At 43.3% G+C, this 22,778-nt stretch overlaps 1 protein-coding gene across 1 annotated transcript in view; it reads right to left on the reverse strand.

Moving 5' to 3' along the window:
- Positions 1-65: 65 nt before the first annotated feature.
- Positions 66-22,778, reverse strand: part of lzts2a (leucine zipper, putative tumor suppressor 2a) — a 43,710-nt gene continuing 20,997 nt past the window's right edge. Inside the window, exons 3-9 of the mRNA XM_042224797.1 lie at positions 6,499-7,164; positions 4,668-5,324; positions 4,453-4,575; positions 4,061-4,207; positions 3,306-3,821; positions 2,975-3,079; positions 66-2,842 (exon numbers count right to left, since the gene is read on the reverse strand). Of these exons, the coding sequence (XP_042080731.1) occupies positions 2,660-2,842; positions 2,975-3,079; positions 3,306-3,821; positions 4,061-4,207; positions 4,453-4,575; positions 4,668-5,324; positions 6,499-7,131 (2,364 nt within the window). The 5' untranslated portion in view covers positions 7,132-7,164 and the 3' untranslated portion in view covers positions 66-2,659. The remainder of the gene's footprint in view (positions 2,843-2,974; positions 3,080-3,305; positions 3,822-4,060; positions 4,208-4,452; positions 4,576-4,667; positions 5,325-6,498; positions 7,165-22,778) is intronic.

A 22,778-nucleotide genomic window follows, 5' to 3' on the forward strand; every position in this document is an offset into this window, starting at 1 on the left:
TACATGGACAACTACATACTCTATGAATGAATGAAGACACACAGTAAGCAAATGTTTCAAAAAAAAAAAAAAAAAAAAACAAAAAAAACGATGGGGGGAAAGCGCCACAAAAAAAAGTGTGTTACGTTGCTTTGGTCTAGTCACAGTGGCTACATTTGAAATAGATATTTTGTCTAAATAAAAGACAATGTCACTCAGTTATACTATTTAGTGTTTTACATATTTACACAGAAAAATTGTCATGCAACGATGAGGGGGAGGAAATGAGAATTCGATATGCACACAGTGCTTTGGAGTGAGGGAGTCTGCTTTCGAACACCTGTGCTTGCTGTTAATATGAACCTGTGGTGAGTAATAACAGTCTAGGCTTGGTTAACAACGTGAAAGTGGTTGGATAAACTACGCTTTTTCCGTTCAAAGTTACTTCCAATGGCTTTACTTTGCAATCACAATTTATGCGCAGACCTTTAATGCTCCACAATACCTCCTCAGCCACAGTTATGTGGTTATGTCATGCAAAATATAGCCAAATATAGCCATGAGCATTCCTTCTCTCTGGCCATAACTTAATAACGAATCCCTCAAAAACGACTTGTGCAGTTCTAAACGAATGACGTGGGAAAACCTGAAGACGACAGCGTGAATGAGCGTGAGATTACGATGCAGACAGTCAAGTGAAAGATCAATCAAAACGGAGAGACATCAGACCAAAAAGTAGCCTAAAATAAGAGCTCCCCGCTGCTCTATCACCTGCAAGGTTTGGTCATTAGGTTTTCCACACAGATTATATAATGTAAACATTAAATTTTCATGCATTACAGTATTAGGTGCACTCTTCCTTTGTCGCCACCTCCATTTGCAATTGATCCGTCATTTGAAATATTGGTATGAGATATACATTAATCCACACACTTATACCAGTACTACAACAAAATATCTTCGGGTGCTATATATATATAAAAAATATACAACATCTCCTCCATTATATAGATTTTCATTTAACTATTAATCCTCGATATAGACTCTGCAAAATAAAAGCTCTCAGCAGCCCACTACCGCCATGCTCAGTCGTATGCACAGCCCTGCATAATACCGTGAGAAAACAGCAGCGCAACCCACAGTTTTTATATGTAACATGCTCCTCGCCGGTTTATATTTAGGCCCTCAAAAACTGACCTGCCTTGAGGACATTCAGTGCTGGAGCTACTGCATCTGCAAACTCTCACCTGACTGCTGCGTGAACCAGTTTCTTCTGAAATCTCATACAACAAAGACATGCAGACATGCCAGCCTCACTTCCTGTATAGCAGTCAGTGAAGAGTATAATCTAGTGGGCAGGAAAAACGGGAAGGGTAGGAAGACTTCATAACAGTTATTTGACTTTGCTTTGCCAAGAGGTACATAAAGGGAACTAATGGGAGTGAAGGGAGATAAATGGAAACTCTGAATAAGAATGCAAACAGTTCAAACACTGGCTTAAATCTCTGTAATACTGTAAATATGCTCTATTTTTAGTTTCCTGATACCAACCACAGAGGTGCCTTTCACTGTTATAAAAATAGCTGAGTAAGAAGCAAACAGAGAGAAGAAAAAAACAGAGAAAGAGGGGAATCGGCAGCATCCTGGAAATATCACTTATACTAAAACGTTTATGTGAGATCTGCGCATTGTCTAAAGAATTGACACGTGTGCAACAGTTGGTGGTCTTGAAAACTTGAGCAGAGTTCAAATAAAGCATTTCCTTTGAGCGTTTGGTTTGGCGTTCCCGGTAGGTTTTCGGAAACGGCTGAATAGGATGTTCACATGTAAGCAAGGAGGCGCACGTCAGTATTGGTTTGTTTGAATTGAAAACAGTTGAGTCCTGAACAAAAAGAGGGCAGGGAAGTTGTGCAAAATAACAGCGTGCTTCTCAGATGCTCTCGTTACTGCATTTCTCAGAAGTGACAATACATTCCTCATCAAATACGCACAAGCAGAAGAACAAAATATTGGTATTTTTTTAGACTTGGTAAAATGAACTGTTGATCCTATCAACACCATGAAACACAAACAGCAGTTAACAGTAATATTTGGGATTGGAGGACTGGTGCAGCGGGGGTTTGCGTCGCCGATGAGCACGGTTCGGGCGGGTGATGACGTCGGCTTTAATAACCAGGTGATTGATTGGTCATCTCTCGTGGTGCATGAGTACGTGCACGCTGGTGTCTGGGTGTTTCACGTCATGTGCTACCAACAAAGTTGTAACCAGATTTCTCTGTGTGTAGTAATGTTTTTTTGCTTTAAGGTTCCCATCGATTTTCAATACCCTGATTTGAACGTGGTCTGAGAAATAAAACACTTCTTTCCCTCCTCTCGCTCCCACAGATGGAAACAGGTCTTTGTGCTGGCTTTGTAGTGGAATAAAAACCCATTAAAAGCGTAGTGGGAGACACCTTAAAAGGATTTACTGGGAGTACATTTGTGTTAGCAGGAAGTGAGAATGCACCTTTTGGGAGAGCTCCCTTTTAACAGTGACAGGTGGTGAGTGCTTGCTCGATGATCCGGGCAAAGCCACGTTGAAGATAGTGCAGTATTTGGCCCAGAGTTGATTGTTTGGTTTACACCTTCAGAGTGTTGCCATGGTTTTTATTTGGACATATGGCTCGCAGCGCGTGTGTGTTTATATCTCTGTGGCAGTGATTTCCTCAAAGTGGATGTCATTGCTGCCGCTGCGCACTTCATAGTCCTCCATGTCCCTGTTCTCCAGCTCCAGACTCAGCTCCCTCATCACTCTCTCCAGATCACGGTTGCGACGGTACATCTGGATGTAGTTCTGCTGCAGCTGTTTCTGGTAGTGGATTACCTGAGTTGATGGGAAAACAGCATTTGAGTTAAGTACATAGGTAAGGAGGATTAGCATAAGCTTTAAAATCTAGTTTGACACGTGTCACGCTGAAGGAAAAAGATTTAAAGTCAGTTGCCACGAAATGTTTACCTTCTCCTTTTCCTCCTGCCACACCCGCCTCTCTTCGTCGAAACGTGACAGCTGCTCCTCACCAGTCCTCCTCTCATACATGAGCTCAGCCTTCAGCCTATCAACCTGTTTCGATGTATCATGTTTAGTTCCTTTTCTTACAGAAATTTAAAGCAAAAAACTTGTAATGCTCGTCTCTACATGGGCCCATAAGCTACATAATAAATAAATGACAGCACAGAATGCAAAGTATTCCTATCAAAAGGCCACAAAACTGAGCTGACACAAAACCTCAATTGCATCAATTCACTTTCATCACATATGCTTGTAAAAGTTACCGAAAAACACCTACCTGTTGCCTGAGTCCCAACACTGTTTCTGCATTCTGCCTCTGAGCCTTGGCTTCATCGCTCTCTCCACCCCAGACCAGATGAGTCTCCTCTCCGTTGCGGTACACAGAGGGACTGGGACCTCCCCTTCCTGCCACAACTCTACCCTGTTGCAGCGTCAGACTCATGCATTGCCCCTTCATGGCTGCATTTCCAGGCAGAGCAGGTCCGCTGTGACCGGTCAGAGCGTCACGTAGCCGGGCTGTCTCCTCTTCCAAACGGCTCACTTTCTCCCGGAGCAGCTCAGCTTCACTCTTGCGCCTCTGGAGTTCATTTTCGCAGACCTCCAGCTCCAGTGACCGCGTCCGCAGAGCAGTCTGGGCCTCCTGGGATCGAACCTGGCTGGCTTGCAGCTCAGAGCGAGCTTCTCTAAGCTGGGCCTTCAAGACCACAATGTCTCCTGCCTTCTGGCTGAGCTCCGACTGGATCTCCTTAAGCTGCTGCTTCAGGAGAGAGATCTCTCCTGACTTTTGACATACCTGGTGAACAACAGAAAGAAAGTGAGAGAGAGGCAAACCTCAATTTCTTCCAAGCTTATAAGTTCGTTTCAGGATTTTATGTTTTTATTAGTTGCTAAAAAGTAAGAGATGAACAGAAAATGAAAAGAGCAACTGACAAACAAAAATAGGATCACACAAATTCACAGCTGAGACATTTAATCACCGCGCTGCTTCTGACAGATTCATGACTGACTGTCTGGTATCTCGCTTTCACCTACCTCCCACTTTGTCTCCTCCAGACGTGGCCCTAGTTGGGTCTGCTCCCTCTGGATTGTGGCGCACCTCCTTTCCAGTGTCTCTCTGTCCTGCAGCAGAGAGGAGAAGTCCTCCTGTAGCTTCTTTTTCTCCTGCTGTAGCTGAAATACCTGACAACACACAAAGATGCACGTGATCATGCTTTCTTACAAAAACACAGATGTGCTAATCTAAAATAAGACATGCAAGTGTGGAGAGAGAAAACTACTAAAGCATAAGACAACATTAAAAAATAACTGGAACAAAAACAAACACATTTGTGGCAGAGTTTGGGTTCACTGTGTAATGGATTAATCGAGCTTTCTAATTTAACGCTTACATTTCTTCATTTAATATTTTTAAATACTTGGCATACCTGTAATTGAAGCACCTGCTGTGCTCTCTGTGCCTTCTGAGAGGCCTGTTTCATCTTCGTGGCACAGCTCTGTCTCAGCTCCTCCATCTCTCTTTCACAGCGGCGCTGCTTCTCTTCATACACCTGTCACAGTAAAAGACGCAGCTGAGAGGTCAGACATCAGCTCCTCAGCGTATCAAGTTTATGATCGGTGTCTTGAGGCGACCGTGTCTCACCTGGCAGATGGCAGCTTCATTCTCGTCCAGATTTTCTCTGAGCTGCTGGAGCTCCAGGTCCCGTTCCCTCAGCTTCTCCTCGAGCTCCCGCACCACGGCCTCGTAACCCTCCACGGGGGGTGGAGAGTGGCCACAGGACCCACTGTCTGACAGGGGCTGCCCGCGCCCACTAAGTGACCCCGAGCCTGTGCTCTTGCTGGACGAGGAACGTCCACTGTCTGAGTTACTGTGACCGTGGCTCCCGCCTCCACCAGAAGTATTTCGGCTGATGCCCGACACAGGCTCCAGCTGGCCTCCTGACCCAGAACCAGCACTGGAGCCCTCACTGGGAGCCAAACTGTAACCTGTGCTGCTGTGAGTAGGGAGGCTGGAGAGCGAGTTCCTCCCTGAATCTGACATGGAGCAGGACTGACTGCTCCGAGCATTGCGACCACCGGTGTAGGAGTTGCACTTCCCTTCAGAGTTGGAACTGCTGCTTCCACCATTCCCACTTGTACCGCTGGCACTGCTGGATCCTCCATGGGGCAGCAGAAGGTTGAGGCTGGCCTCCGACAGAGTGCTGGCGCCTGGCCGTGGCGAAAGATACTGTACGGAGTGCCGATTCTTGGGAACGACAGGCTTGAACGCTGTAGGACGGATCAGCACTTTCTCCATGTTCTGAAAGTGTAGATTATTAAAAAAAAACCAACTAGCATTAATGACTGTTGTGTTAATTAGTAATGACTGAGTAAAACTCATTAGTAAAGGCTGAGCGATGTGCTGGCAGGCCACCCCACAAGGCTCTGATTAGTTTGGTTTGGTTTAATTGATATTTAAAGGGTTCATTAAGCAATTTCCTTAATGATATTCCTATCGTATAAGATGGATAGACAGACGTAAGATGGAGAAGAGTGGAGGAGAGGAAAAAATCTGATTAAAGGGCACAGAAACAAAGGGCACAGACGAGAGCAAAGGGAGAGTCGTGACAAAGACTGAGAGCGTGAAAGCATCCTCTCCTCTGTAAGCATTTTCTTAATGATCTTTCTCAGAGTTCACTAAAGACGTCACTGGATGCGAGCGAGCTCTGACACTCATCATGATGTGTCTGCAAGGTGAGCAGCTGTCAAATGATCCATCTGAGCCTGTCAGGCCGGTTATTAAGCTTCCCTCCGGATCGATAGGAATAAATAGCCAATTAGACAGCTGAGGTAATCTGCTGTAAAACGTGTTCACGCAAGCAGCAGAGATAACAGATTAAAAAAAAGTCCTCAGTATGATATTTGATGTCCTGGTGGGTGATATTGAGATGTAATTTAAGAAGAAACTGACCTATAAATATCTTCAGATTAGAGGTCAGGGGCACTGACAGAGGTGCTGGGGTTTCAGTGTCATGCTGAAAGGCACTTTCCACTTTCTGCACCACACTACAGCCCCAAAGGATGTGAGATATGCGAAACAGTACGGTATGGTAAACGATTAATACACGGTTTAAGAGCTTTCAACCACATTTAATAGATTTCTTTAGCAGATGAAGCTGAAGATTGACGTGGACTCAAAGGCATGGCCAATTGATTTGGACAGTTATTATACTTTTTTTATTTTTTATTTCGTTTTGATTTTTTAAAAATTCTGTTTATTTTTTTTAGTCACAAGATTGGGTTTGCTAGTTTCAGTTTAGTTTTTATTAGTTTCAGTGTTAGTTTTAGACTTTTGTCAATATTATTGTATTTATTGCAAATGTCAGAGGCAAGAATATTTTTATTCTTGCATCCTCTTGTTAATTATCAGCAAAATGAAATCAGAGTATTAAATCAGCATCATCTTCCCAGATTATCCCTGTACTTCTCCTCACCTTCTCCAGCTGTCCAGACACTGGGATGAGTTTGGGAGGAGGTCCACCAATGTTCCCATTTAGAGTCCTGTTGTCTTTTTGGTCCTCTGAGTCGCTGCAGGGGCTTGCAGCAGTCAGCACCAGGTTGTCGTTCCAGTCTCCAACCACCACCTCCTTGCTCACATACCCAAAGTTCCCATTAGTGCTGCCACCGACACCGCCTACTGTTCCAGCAACCGTTCCACCCCCTCCTGTCCCAGCAGAGTTTCCAGGCCGTGGCTGCTTCTTTGTGGGAAGCGGTGGAGGCAGAACCTGCGCCTGAGGCTCTGTTCTGTTGCTGATAACCAGCAGCTGCTCCAGGGAGCTCCCACTGCGGAGGGTATTATCCTGGAGCCGGAAGCAGCTGGTAGCTGGCGTGGAGCGGCGTGGCTTGGTGTTGAATTCGCTGGCAGCCCTGCAGTGTCTCTCTTGGTACGTCCGGCCTGATATGAGACTACTCACTGACCCCATGGCTGTGTCAGAGGTGCAGTGCCCACAGGGGCCAGAGCAGGGACCTGAGGGGGAATGGGATGATAGCGGCCGGCACTGCTGGATGTCGAGGCCTGGATTCGGGTGGTCACTCACGGTCAGGGGTAGTGCCTGAACCAGAGCCATGGTAGCCCGATGGCGTCAGACGCACCACACACTCTGATAAGAGAGAAAACAGACACAAAATGTTACATTTATACTCCAGATGCAACTATTACACAGGTTTTTTATTCAATGGTGTTTATCCTAGTGTTGTATTTTTATTTTATTCAAAAACACAACACTAGGCACGAGAAAAGATCACTGCAGAAAGCTGCACTGCAGTGGATCAGTCAAACTACATCAGCGTGGGCTGTAGCTGCAGAGCAAAAGTAGCAGTAGCCGTGTGGAAGGTAAAACACTAAAATGAGACTTGCCAAGAAGGACGCAAAGAAGGGTATCGGATGGGTTGGGCTTAACTCTGAACTGACGCTTCGCTCCACTAATGATAAAGTAAGTCAATCAATTTAACAAATCTAAACCAATCTATTTTATTTTAAAGCCCTGCAAGAGATCAAATTCTGTGGACATGCATTTCAGCTGATTTGACAGGTGTAAAAATTTGGAGCATGTAAGACGCTTTGGAAGGAAACACTTTCTCATGTAGCAGCTTTGGCTCCTGTGTCCACAGCTGTCTCACACATCATGGGTGGGAGGAGATAAAACTTAATGAAAAAAATCCTCGTATTACAAATCACCTCTGAACTCTCTTCAATGTGTTGCCATTATTAACAAAACTTTAAATGCAGACATATGTTTTGGAAGAAATTGTGTTTCGTTCTTACAGTAGAGTTCCAGAGACTTGAAGAATCAATGGTCTGTATTTGTATAGCGCTTTACTAGTCCCTAAGGACCCCAAAGCGCTTTACACATCCAGTCATCCACACACTGGTCATGGCAAGCTACATTGTAGCCACAGCCACCCTGGTGCGCATGGACAGAGGCGAGGCGAGGCTGCCGGACACTGGTGCCACCGGGCCCTCTGACCACCACCAGTAGGCAACGTGTGAAGTGTCTTGCCCAAGGACACAACGACCGAGACTGTCCAAGCCAAGGCTCGAACCGGCAACCTTCCGATTACAAGACGAACTCCCAACTCTTGAGCCACGATCGCCCCAATGAGCAATGAAGCAAACTTATTTTTTCTGATTCACTACACCCACTTTACAGCTGTTTGAAATATTTCAAACCCCCTCCCCCGTGACCTCCAGTCACGGCTCATCCCTCATTAAACATACTGTATCTACTGCTAATTGCCAGTGTCATTAACGAGGCAGGAGGAGAAAAAAAAAAAGAGGATGGATTTAGTAAAGGGTGAGGGGAGTGAGTCACAATCATCTCCAGCTCCAGCTGCTCTGTGATATTCCTGCGTGTCCTCGTCTGAACCTGCGAGCAGTCATCTGGGTATTATTCCTAAAGTGGTTTGAAATTTATTCACTTTACCGTTTTATGATGACAAGGCTCACACCCATCAAAGAACATCTTTGAAGGAAATGAATATTAGCTTCAGTCGGTTGCTGCACTATTTTTAGGCAGTGAAACATGGATAGATATTATTAACACAATAAATGGAAGCAGATTAAGTCTTCAATTTGCAGATAGCATTATCAGTATTGCCCAGAGGGGCATAGACGGGACTCGCATCCTAGCCTGCTGTGCCAATCTGAAACCCGTCTGGCCAAGTGGAATAATCCTTTGTGCCATGGCTGCACACGGTTATGTACATGTCCATTCTGAAAAATGGTGACAATAATCACCCCCTAAGAGAAGTCTATATTCTTGGAAATACAATAAATACAAACACCAGCTGTGGATTAAAATAAAAAGGAATGAGAACAGTTTTCATTTACATAACTGTATATGAAAACTGTTTGGCAAATGTTTCTTTCATGTATCTTATTGAAAATACTGGCCAATATATCGGATATTGACCAGTGGTATTGGATTTTTAGATGATTGGCCCAAATGGGTGAGTGACATTGATTCCATCCATCACAGACCACTACTGGAGTGGGTTTTTTCTTACACTCAGTATTTCACTCTCCAACAAAAGTCGGTCATCAAACGACTCATTTTAATTTGGAAGAAAAGCGGTCTTTTAGCTGCTAACCATCTGCAATGACTACAAAGCTGAATTAAGAAAAGCTAAACTATCTCCTCCACCCCTTTCTCGTCACATCTAGCTTCAAAAGGATGGCAATGGTGAAAATGCTCATCTCAAGGCTTAAAGATGGGACTCTACAAATTAAAGGTTTATATCATGGTGGCATGAAATTTTCAAGGGGTCACTAGAGGAACTGAGGTTTTTGGCACTTCAGTGTTGGCCTCATTTTGTGTGCTCGAGGTTGCCTCACACATGACACACAGCAGGAAACAGTCAAGCTCCGACATGTTTGTATTATTGAAAATACTGTGTGATTTAGATGAGAGAGCCTTACGGGCAGAGCGTGCAGCAACTCACACATCACACCCGCTCGCTAGTGGTGAATGCAACAGATATTAACTGTGCTATTTGAATACTGGTGCAATTGGACATCACATGGACTTTGTACTTGGAAGCTGGGAGGTTAACTGGGCATTTGCTGTTTCACATGCAGCTCTGTTGGGTAAGAAAAGCTGAAATATTTTGATTATTCGTGAAAGTATGTTGACATAATGGATTTTATTTGTCATTAATGATTGAATCCTGATCAAGCAATCAAGTTTACAATATCCTGCTTTGATTTTATGACTGAAAAAAATACAACTCACTGGATAGGAGTTTGAGGAAAGCATATGTAACGGCTCAAACTATTCATTCGTGATCAGTAAGCAGGACGATTCGATTCCTGCCAGTTCACTCCATACTGACTAAACCGTCTGTGAGTACATGGCGGAGAGTGACGGGGAGTTAAAGAGACGAGACAGGCTTCGTGAGTACTCGTGAGTCAAGGAGATAAAGATATGCGTGGTATGTGATCATTTCCAATGCCAAAATAATCACGCCTCACACAACCTCCTTTCCCCTTTGATCCAGCCACCACTAACCCCCACCCTTCTCCTCTACACTCCCAGCCCTGACAAGGACCTCTCAGGCAGGGATAATAGAATTAACAAACCTCTGCGACCGTCAACCGTGACCCCCTCCTCCTGAGGAATGGGGTGGGGGGCGGCTGGTCTGATTCTGCCCTCCCCTCCCACCCCTGTGACCTCCGAGGGCAGGGCTTTGTTCTGGCTACTCGGGCAACAAATCTCAAAAGCTAATTTCCCCCTCTGATGTTGCTCACTGGTTGGTTCTTAAAAGTTATTGAAGGCCTCCTCTCCTCCTTGGTTCTTCTGAGAAAGTGAAAATATTTTCATAATCCGCTCCATCCGCCCTCACTGCTTCCTCCACCTTCCTCATTACACGCATCCTCCTCTGCTGTCAGCAGCACAAGACAGGCAGAGAAAAAACAGCCATCACCACTAAATATAGAAAACATCTCAAGTGCCTGAAATCATTCTGATAGTCTTTCATGAGGCATTTGATTCGGTGTTCAAAAATAAACTCCAATAGTGTTACAGCTAGCTGTGATGGGGTCAACCCAGGGGCACTTTACACCACATCCTGACACTCTAAAACTATTAAATGATGCTGAACCGCTTAAAGGCAGCATTACTGCTTCTGACAGGAACTGGAAATACTTCAAGTGGATGTGAGAGTTTACCGTCCACATGGTACCAACTGGCCCAGGATGAACAAGAGCAGGGCTGATAGAAGAAAGAAGTTCCCAGGTAGCTCTCTAACAAGATCCAGAAGTCAGTTCTGTGACGGGGAAATAATCCCGTTATGATAAGTCTGTTAATAATGCCAGTCCTTCCCAGGAGAGGAAACCCCATTATTGAGCAGCAGTAGATCGCCCCTTGCAATCCCACGCAACCTCAGAGCTGTTCCGGAGACTCTGCTGGGCTCAGGACAAACTCAGAAAAGTGAGAACAAGAAGGAAGGAAAAGAAAGGGGATAAGGGGTAAACACACAAAGGAAGGCTAGCTGTGAGTGTTGCCTGGGGTTTTAGGGGATTTTCCAATATCAGGTTGCCCAAAAAGAGGAGCCAAACAGAAATGAGCTTCAGGGAGAACCGTGCATCCATAATCCTGTTTATCATTATTTTGCCAGTGCAGAGACACAGAGGTCTGAGCACCTTAACGTCTCAAATCAAATGTGAACCGAGACAACTTGTCTTTGCTGAACCACCTCCTGCTGACCGAGCAAAAATGCTGTTACTCATGTCGGCTTGCAGGAATTTTCCTTCAACCCAACAAGCCGAAGACGACAACGACATGCAGTGAAATCTGCAAGGCAGGCCACAGCTGTGTTATGGCTGTGAAAACAAGTCATGCTGAAGCATCTTCGGTCCTGTAAAACCCGAGGGTTTATGAGTACATGCGGTCAAGCAGCAGAGTGTGGCATTCTGTTTAAACTCAAATATTGTAACTAGCAAAAAGTGCTTTCCTTTGTAATCCAGGACATGCAGCTCGATGACATTGTAAAAAAACTAGCGTATGCCGTAATCATGATAAACGTATCCATTACTGACACACAGGGCTAAATTTGCTTAATTAATCCTTTAAAATTTGAAGATGTTTTGACAAAAGACACAAAAGTCCCTGTTTTAGACTAATTTCAATAGAGCAAAACAGCAAATGCTCACACTGGAGCAGGTAGAACAAGGAAATGCATAAACTGCAGGGTGCTTTCTGTTTATTTACACCTGCATTAGATCAGACCAATTAAAGCACATCCAGTATTCATTCTGCTTTTATCTCAGGTCTATTCTCCACCAAATATCTTCTTGTTTCTAAATATCTAAATATCTTCTACATTTCTGATATCTGTATGTCAGAAAAATGTAATTTATTGAACAGTTTCTGATGAATAAACTGAAAATAACATATTATTTTTGGCCCCAAATCTTCACTCAGCAGACGTCTCAGGCATGAGGATAAAAATGTGCATTTCATTTGAAAGTGGAAGTCAGAATTTCTGAGTTCTCAGTCCGCATTTTCAACTGAAATGCCTCCTCAGAAAGTTGGAGGAGCCCCACCAACCCTGACTTCACAATCCAAGATGGTGGCATCGCACATAAACAGAAATAAAAACTTCCACTGTTTCCACTTCCATTGTTGTGAGTTAAAGCTGGCTAAATAAGCCATACACAGAGCATTGACCAGGCTTTATGCATAAACCTGCTGCAGCGGTGTTTAAAGTGCATTGTTCCACCTCGTTAAGGAGCAAAACGATTTTTCCTTGCTTTTCCAAATTTACTACTGGAACAAGCTCAACTCATGAGCAACGTCACTCCTAGCTCTGACCTCCGAGGCAAGTGGAACACCCTCAAAACACCTGTTAGTGTGACTTGGCCACCCAGCCAGCAAAGTTTGCCCCTTTAATGATGCTGCAGACTTTTCCACCTGTGGTGATAATGCTGCATGGATTGTAAACATCGCTGTGTTTAATCATATACGAATGTGTTGCAAGTGAATATTTATGTATTTCACATTGTTACCAAAGGTACTTATGTCTCCTCCCTTTTTCACAAGGAGTTTGCATGTTTGATTTGGCAGCATTTTACACTGATACCCTTCCTGATGCTACCTCAAAGGTGGATTTGTGTCCCCTATGAACTAGCAACCCTAACCCTAGCGCTTTCCAAGAAAATGTGTAAACCACTACAGTATGGAGCCACAAAAAGAAAATTCAAGAATAGGCACGTTTTGAAATTTGAGGAAATATAAAAAACACAAGGCCCAGGGGCCAAAATGGGCCCAGCAAAGACTCAAATGCAGCTCAGTGGACGGCTTTACAGAAAAATTTAATTAGGCACAAATTTTGGATTTGTAACAAGTTTTACAGCTTTCCCTACTGATAAGATCCTCCCCTGTGGCCTTTCATGTAAGCTAAAGCAATTAATTAATAGATAAACAAATAGATTACAGAAGATAGTGAGTATTGCTATGAACTCTAGAAATGTCTGCTTTTTATAAAGTTATGTTACAGTAAAGATTAAAGTCCAAAGAACTGTGCTGACAGATGTCTTCGATTTCCCACAGCAGCGTTTCTTCATCATGTAGAAAAACAGAGATGTACTGTGGAAACTGCGCTTGTTTTTCATATATTAAGATATCTCAGGAATTAAATGTGTAGTTAGCTTCTTTACACTGACACAAAAGGCAGTTTTACTAGTTCGGCCCAGGCTAAAGTGGGCTGTATGATTTTGACATCCCTATCCTACCTTTGACAACTAAGTTATAATTAGTACATATTTAAGTCCAAGTAGGTGTTTGTGCTAACATTTTAAAGAAATTATTTCAAGGTGTTCCTCAGACGTTGCATTCATGAGAATAAATGATGACCTCAACTTCCTTCCTCCCATTTCATCCTTTTTAGCATTTCTGCTCAATTTCACCCGTTTCCCCTCTGATTTTCTCATTTCTTTGTTTCCTGTGCTTCACCGTTGCTCCATCTCTCTCCTGTCACTCTTTCTTTTCCATCCTCACCGTTTCATACCACTCCCTGCTCGCTGGTCTATGCAGCTAGATTTTCAACTGCCCATTCTTTAACTGCAGCAACACAGTGTGACTAACCAAAGGTAAAGCCAGTGTATAGATCAGAGCAACAAGTGGAAAGAATAAAAATCACCAGATCAGAGTTGGTGCTGCAAAAATATCAGTATGCAAGTGGTAATAAGAACCACACATTATGATGGGGTGGCCGCTGAGCTGTATATTTTTGATCAGTGGCACTCAAGTACTTCCCCAGCAGGACAGAGAGAGTGCATAACATGAAATTGAATGCTCGCAGCAGAAAAATGCCACTCTGGTATACAGATCCTGGGTAGCCTTGATTAATCTTGAGACAAGTGATCGCAGTGGATGGAAACAGAGAGAGAGACAGAGGTAGAGTGAAAATCAACAGGCTAGGTGAGTCACAATAATCCTCGATGGCTGCTAACAAAAGAGGATCCACAAGTACAGGCAAGGCAGCGACACACAAGCACACAATAAGGCAATCAGTTCAGCCCTAATCTGCTCACCTCTTTATTTGTCACGCATCTACTCGCTGAAACGCCGCAATAAAACTTCAAACAGGCAAGAAATGGTATTATAATGAAGTAAGCCGACACCACTGTAAAATGAGACACGTCTTTTAAAGTTTTGCCAGAAGACCTGAGGTTATATTATTCCATCATTCCTGCACAATGACTGTCTGTCTGAGTGGGCGCTCACTGTCACCTACCCCCACATGGCTAGGCTTTACAGTCTCAGTGTGTGTGTTTTGCTGAATGCATGCATACTTTCTTAGTCCTCATTAACTCATCACCCTAGAGCCAAATCTCTCTTCACTCAGGAGAGATATTGTCCTCTTTGTTTGACGCTAACTTTTTTCGTGTTGAGCTCTGACTTCATTTTTTCATTTTCTTTGTCAAAAAAACCCCAAACAAACAAAAAACTGGAGAAATACGTTTTCTAGCAAAGTGCAAGTCTGTGCAGGAGTAACTGGCAACAGGTTCTCCTTTGCTCCATTTTTTTCCTTTTGGGCTTTTACAACCAACTTGTTGCTGTTGCAGACCTTAGCCTCTCCCTCTGTTTGGAAGCGTTGCCATGGCATTTGAGGCCCACATTTTTCATGTGCATGGCGAAATGAGATAGAGTCAGGAAGCGTGAGGAAAAAAAGAAAGGAAGGGAAAGAGTGATAGAATAGGTGAATAGGTGAGTGAAGGAGTGTGTTTTGTGCATTTGTGACAGTTTGACAGCAGACAGGTTTGGTTCTTTAGCATCTCAAAGCATCTGGCCTCAATTTGAACTTGAGAGCGGGCTTACCGAAGCCCAGATTCTCTTGTTGTCCTATCACGCACAGGGACGCGCACACATACATATAGCTGCAGGGGCAAATCATAAAATTCGTGTGGGGGTTGAAACTACTGAAAATGGGAAATGGAAAGACATTTAAGTTGACATATAGCCACGAATAGACCTCGGGAAGATTATTTCTAAGTTCAGTTTGGAACACACTGCCTGTTAGGTTCCCCACAAACACCCACAGCTGACTTAAGAACTGAATCTTCTCATACATTTTGTCAAGATGCACCAGACAATACATGTGGTCACACACACACCAAGCTTCCACAGCCAGTATGTCACTAATAAATGGATTATACTTACTTACAGATGCACACGTGGACAGCTGCAAACAACATGGATGAGCAGTTAGAAGAACAGTTACATTACCATTACCAAGTCTAGTCTAGCTTTAGTGTGTATATGCACATGTTTTGTTTACTCAGCTACTCCTTTTATACACTTCAACCTTGATGGGTTTATGGCTGTGGTGGTGTACCACTGTTACACCAACACAGTGGATTTTTTGTTTTATCATACAATGATATACATGATGTGAAGAGAGTTTTACAAAAGTAGCGACTTAACTGTTTAGGAATTACAGACATTTTGATACATAGTTCGCCATTTGGGCTCAAAAGTAACTGGACAATTGACTGACAAGCAGATTCACTGCCAAGTGAGAGCTGTTCCTTCATTATTCCACTGTAAGAAGAGGGTAAAAGGCATAAAAGATCTAGAGTGGATTGCAAGTACCTAACTTGCATTTGGTAGCTGTTCACTGGAAGTCTCAATTAGGCTCAGAGATGTCAATGAAAGTTAACAGTCCTTTATTAGGCTTAAAACTAAAATAAGCCTCAGAGAGACAGCAAAAAGTTCAAAAGTGATCAAGTCAGCAATCGAATGAACTGGCCCGGTGAAAAAGACTAACAGGTCTGAAAAACCAAAGAAGACAACTAATGTGCATGATCGCAGATTTATTTCCATGGTTCAGAAAAACTAAATCTAACCAAGTCAAAACCACTCTCTGGGAGGTAGTCCATAATCAAGAGATGCCCTCATGAATGAAAACACAGGGAGCTTACAGTAAGGAGCAAAGCACTAGTTAGACTTTGCCAGAAAACATTAAAAAAAAAAAAAAACTGTTCTGATCCAAAAAAAAATTCTTTGAAAAGGTGAGACCAAGATGAAAGATAAAGGATAGATACTTTAAAAAAAAGAAAAAGCATGGATAAGGAATCAAACAGCTCATGACAGATAATGCATACCACGTTATCCGTCGAACACGGCGGATGTAATGTTATGTCATGGGCATGCATGCCTGCCAGTGGAGCCAGGTCATCAGCACTCATAGATGATCTCACATGCTGACAGAAATAGCAGCATGAGTATGAATATGAATTTAACATGGCATTAAATTTTAGGTCTGACATACTTAAATTTGTATTAGAAATGACAGAGAACTCAATACCCAGCCTTTAACAGTGCTTCAGTCAGCTGACGCTGGAGGAAACTGAGGTAGCAGTATGTGTAAAAAGGGGAAGATGGCTGACATTCCTGGTCTGCTCCAAATGTTGGATTTTCCAGGAGCTTTTCCAGCCACTGAAAGTTATCCAGCAGTGGTCAGCGGTCAGACCCACAGACACTGGAAATACCAAGAATGCCGGTGGTAGAGACACATGGATTAGTCTGGCCAGTGGACTACCGTTTGTCAGGATCAATGACCAGTTCAAACTAAACTATTTCACTTAATTTATGAAATCTTATCAGTAGAAAAGCATGTCATCTGGTCTTTAACAACATGGCTAATCCAAACTCTGTTTGAAGCCTCATTGTCCCAACAGTAGTGAGAAGAGCAAGTTTTCCCTCCTAAACTTCCCTTCCTTCCCCCCCTGCTGCTTTGGCTGTACGACAGTGGAGGGCCATTGTTTCAGTTTAACAAGAGGGTAGAAAGCAGAGAGAAAAGGCCTGTTATCTTACACTGAAAGCAACCACACTTTGGCACACAATGTGACCTATAATGCGACGCAGAACAAAGACGGGGTAGCGAGCGATATGACTTTCTCTTTACTGGCATCCTTCAATGAGGAAAAGTAGGACTCGATATCTGAAAAGTCTCAAATTTTTCTTATGTTTCTCAGAAAGTGTCACAGCTCGAGAGTGAAATCAGCAATCATAGCTGAAGCAGAAGATAACAAAGACAATGCCGCCCACACGCATACACAAAAAACACAGAGTGCTACTAAATACAGCCAGGCAAATGAGTTCCACAGCAGCTATTACATAAGCAACAACGCCTCACTTTAACTGTGCCAGCCTCACTGCATAAATTCAACTCCACTCATGTGGGAAAATATCTGACATGGCGAAGGAGCACATGTGCAGACGTATTCAGACATACTGTCCGTGCCGCTGCAAACTCGAGAAAGACAGAGTGGGGACAGGCTGGCTTGGAAAATACTCATTCAGCAAACTGAGCACAAGCCAGGCCGACTTCGAATCTCTTGCCGTCTCTCTGTCTTCCTGCATATCTGTCTGTCTCTTTCTGGATTCGTCCACCCTGCTCTTCAACTAGAGGCTTTACATAAACACCTGGCATGAGATGTAGCTAAATGGGATCATTGCAAAAGAATGGAGCCGAGCACAGAAAGTGTGAAAGGGGCTAGTAAAATTTTATGGAATCTGAATCCATCCTTATAATTCGGTCTTTTTGATGAACTTGGTGCCCCCACACCAAAGAGACTACCGCTGCTGAATGGGTACATGTATTTCAAAACGTCATTTGTCCTATTGCTTTAACAAAAACAGCATTTTGTTGCTCTGCTGGAGATGAAAAAGTAATAAATGACACATGGGAAAGAGCTGTAATTCTAAGGTATATAAATAACAGATTTTTCTCCAGGTACGATGCACTCATCATCACCTGAACCATGACAATGTAACCTCCTAAGGTTAGGAAGCCTAAGATGTAACACTACTGTAACCAAAAACACAAGTTCCTAAACTAATATGAGACAAGAACAATGACAGTTCAGCGTTTTAAAAGCATTCTGCTGTTGTTTTATTGACTTTGGAACATTTGCCGTTCTCAGTAAGTCATGTTAGTGCACGATTAGCACATAGATTGTAAATCACTACAGTTTGTTTCTTTGCATGGGCGAGTGCTGTCAAAAACCAGTATGAAAAGCAATAAAAACCTTTATCTGAGAAAGACTGAATAGTTTTGAATAACACTTTTTTCTTAAGTGTATCTTGCTTTTTTTAAGGCTACTGCCATTAAAAAGTCATTGTTGCACATGTTGGTTATATTCAGAGGTTATGTGCAGCCTACCATACATTTACCTTTAAATGCTTGCACAGCAAGTTGATACTGATAGCATATCCTCCACCAAGTAAACAGAAACAAGCTCATTTATTTCCTTTGGTGTGACAGCTGAAGTCAAACTGGCTAATGCTGTTGTAGGACCCCTTTATTTATATTAACCCTCTCGCACACGGGGCTTTGGTGTTATTTTGGCCGGTCATGTACCTCTCAGATGTTGATTGTTCCTAGCATTTATCCCTGTGTGGGTGCATCAATGGCCACGTGCACATTTATAGAGAGGTGTCAGGTTACGGTATAGTCTTTCAGAAACGGTTTGAAATTATGACATACCTACAGCATAGGCACGTCTGATGAGTAAAGAAACTGCAGCGAGCATTAAAAAGCTATTCGTTCTTATCGACCAGCAGGGGGCGACTACACTGAATTTGGAATGAAGTCTAGTTGTATAGAACCATGGTCCCCAACCTTTTTTGCGCCACGGACTGGTTTAATGTCAGACAATATGTCGCGGATAAATACAACAAAATAAAATGATACAACCAAGACAAAAACTGTGGTATTTTGTAAATATAATAATAAATGCGAATTTACTGTGTAATTGTGTAACTTTATTAGCAGCGTCCTCCTGAAATCCGCCAACAACATCAAGAGCAACATCCTCCTCTCTGGCCCTTAATGCTCTCTGGTTGCTATGGTAACGTGTAAATATTTCTACAACTACAACACGGAAAAAAACCCAGGGAAACCGAGTTAACGATAAAAACCCTGAAAGCCATAAATTTCACACCCGAGCCTCAACTCTCGTGGCCTGGTACCAAACAAGTCACGGACCGGTACCGGTACGTGGCCCAGGGGTTGGGCACCGCTGGTATAGAAGTCATGGAGAAAACGACCCTTTTGGCGCTCTTGACTGTGACCTCAGTAACACAGTTTAATGATGGCCTCAATCACTATTTTTAAGTCTTACTTAATACAATGTGAGATTTATTTTGTGAATTTGGTTTGATTCAGTCACAAAGAAGGATAAAGCAGGGTATCTTTTACAGTTTGACTGACTAGCATCTATCATGAGTGTCCCTTGGTTTTTCAGGTAGACCCACTGTCTTCTCATCACATCCAATTTCAAAACACGAAGATGGTGACTGTGAAGCAGTTGGGTGACATCATGGTGGCTATGGCTATCCTTTCTTTAGGGCAAATGACAAATGATCTAAAGTTTTTGCTGGCATTCTGTGTGAGAACGTGACTTTAACAAACTGGAACGTGATCTTAAATGAATCCAGCCCACCTAAGCTCAGCCTAAACAGAGAGAGGATAAAAGGTAAAAGACTTTCAAAAGACAAAGAGAGCCACAAAAGGTCTCAATACCTTTTTTTGAAGCTGCTTAACTACCTTTTAGTACTGTGCATACACACCCACAGCACACAGGAAGCATTAGTCAACACGGCTGCAACATGTGACACGTTACCTCATTTATTTTGTCCAGAGAAGATGAGGTAACCCTTCTTTTCCATCTCTGCCCCCATTCTCACTCCCCTTCACCTTACCGTTAACGTCACGTCAGCGTTTGTGCATTTATAGAGTAAAACGTCACTCCTGCGAACTCTGCCAAATCCCATTCTGGGTAATTACAGTCTTCTCCTAGCAAGCCCTCAAATGAAGCCTTAACATGATACAATCAAACACAGATACTACAAAGAGTTGAGTGAATGGACAGCACTGCGAGCTGTCTATAAACATATCTGCTGACGCACCATTCTCGGGCCAAAACAAACTTGATGAGAAACTACAATATGTGGCCCAAGGCACACGAGGAGTCTTGTAATTACACACATAGGGAAGACATGAGAGGAATAGCAGCGGGCTCTACCCCCAGTGCTTTGTCATCAAAAGAAACACAAAGATTCCCTTTGAGTCTTCTGGATGAAAACATGTTTTTTTGCAGGTCACACTTTTGAGATGTGGCCTAATTGTCTGCTTTGGTGCAAGTGTACATGCTGCCTCATGCTTTTCTTATCTTCACTGTGAGTGTGTGTTAAGACAGATTGAATAACACCCTCCTCCTCCTCCTTCTTCTCCTTCTTCCTCCAGGCCAACTGTCCAAAAAGGGGGGCAGCTTTTCTTAAGGCTGAAATTTCAAATCAATACCCCCAACAGTGTGTAATGAGTAGATTAGCCAGGGTCAGGATTAGAAAACCTGGGCTCAGACACCACAAAAAACCCTCATCATCCCACCTCAACAAATCCAGGCAACCAGTTTTGTTTGTCCCTGCACAAAAAACTCTTCAGGGTCATTTAGACCAGCCACAAAAGTGACAACTTAAGAGCAGTAACTTCAAGCTTCTGAGTCTGTCAGCTGACTGAAGTTTGTGAATCATCATTTAACTATTCATTACTCAGTTTTTAGAAGTCACCAGCATTTTTTCTTTACTAAACTAGTTTCCATTCTAGTTGCAAAATCCTTGTTGCACGCGCCTCGCTGTCCATCTCCCTTGCGCCTTTCGTTAAATGTAACTCACCCTCATAAGGGGCTTCACACAGAGAGTCAAGGTGCTCATGAATACAAAGTTTATTCTCAGGCGAATTTGCATAAATTTAAACGAAGCCAAACGGCAATGGAAAGCAGGGTGAGGAGAGCCTGAGTTTGGAGAATCTGAGGCATATGCACTGACGTTTCTCATACAGACACATGTAAGAGCACACACACTCTCTCCTTCCCTCCATACTCACTCCAGTGAGAGCCCTGCATCGCTGCCTTCACTTGTCTCTCTTGGAAAAAAAAGTTTAAAAAAAAAAAATCAGTCCGGTGCTCTGATGGCTCAGATTCTCCGCGTCTCCCCTTCCTTCTTCTGTCGACTATCTCTCCCCTACAGCATTCCAGCTTCCTGCCGTTGCCTCTGCGCCGCTCCCAGACTTCATATCCTGACACAAGGACTTTCAAATGGAAGCCCTTTTATTTTCCTGTCCCCTCACCACCTCCTTCTTGGTCTTCTCACTTCACTCCACTGTTTCTCTTCTCAGCTTTCCTTCCCTGCTGTCTGCCTTAGCACCGCCTCCCCCACCGCCTCCTCCTCCTCCTCATTCCTCCCTCCCCTCTCCCACTTTTGTCTGCCTCTAGTTTCCCTCTTTTAGCACACACACTACTCTCTTCTGACTCCCTTTTTCTCCTCCCCCTTCTCTTTTTAGCCTTAGAATCATCCCCCTCCTCTTTCACATTTACTCTCTGCATCAGCACAGTGCTGCATCGGATATGACATTTTGGGAAATCTTATCCACTTTTTGTGTTTAGTGGATTTGTGTTCGAGCACAATGGCCCCAGGCATCGGGGGAATACCCCTTTCAACACGGTTTGCAGCACCTATCCCCTTTGGCTAAATACTAGGCCTAGTTACACCCAATTAACAAACATCATCCACCACATGAAGAGCAGCAGTCGCTACAGAGGAAGAAAGAGGGCGAGTCATTTATCTCAGTATATTATATAACATCTTTCTGGCAGCGTGCACCTCATGTTCTCCAGTGCACATGAAAGTGAGTGTGGGTATTGTTCACCAGGTATTAGGAAGATGCCCAGGTCCAGTGGCTGCAAAACAAGCCCAGTTCATCACCCCTTCACTACTACACTGACAGCTGATAGAAGGTCTTTGAGCTGATATACTGTGTTTGGTTTTCTCCAGACATGGCGGCGGGTATTATGGCCAAACATCTACTTTGGTTTCAAGGTTGTTCCAGAAATCTTGTGGTTTGTTCAGATGCAACTTTGCAAACCTGGCAACCCTTCCAAGCCAGTACTACTGCCATTACCTTTAACATTTAACATACCAACTGTAGAGTCAGAGATGTAAGTCTCTCATTTCCTCATAAATTTACTTCAAGTTTTATGATATTAAGCTAAAGTGCTAATGTTATCAAAGCACTATCATTGTTAGCATCACTATTGCTAAGTCCAGCCTAATACAGCTGTTAAGTGGGTACAGGCAATTAATTGATCAGGACAGCTCAATTGTTGAGCAATTTTTTTTTTTTTTACAAATAAATTCATCATTTAATCAATAATTAAGTCACTGACTGTTTCAGCCCTAATTTACTTTCAGATCACACACTTGGCTCTTGTGTGGCATGCAGCACTTAGCACTCTTGGTTGGTTGTTGTGTGCTGCCGTGGTGGAAAACCAATAAGAGAACTGAATAATGGTGTGTGTGTGTGTGTGTGTGTGTGTGTGTGTGTGTGTGTGTGTCATCACTTTCTCTCTCCTTACTGGAACTCCCCCATTCCTCCCTCTGAGTCCCACGGTGGTAAAGCGAGAGAGGGGAAAAAAAAGAAAGAGTTCACTTTTGCTCCCTGACTTGGCACTTTGTTACCACTAGCACAGCCCACCTCTCTGGGCTTAAAATACAACACCAGAAAGCTTTTGAGTCTTTTATATGTGTGTGACACTGAGCAAGTGTGTGTGAGTCAGCAAGAGTTTCTATTTCAGCCTTTGAATAGGTAATAACAATCCACAAAACCAGTGCATCAGCTCAGTTTGAGTCAGTGAAAAACAGGACTTGTG

Source organism: Haplochromis burtoni, unplaced genomic scaffold, assembly GCF_018398535.1.
Source record: "Haplochromis burtoni strain Fernald_Lab_line unplaced genomic scaffold, NCSU_Asbu1 Contig_7, whole genome shotgun sequence".
Lineage (NCBI taxonomy): Eukaryota > Metazoa > Chordata > Actinopteri > Cichliformes > Cichlidae > Haplochromis > Haplochromis burtoni.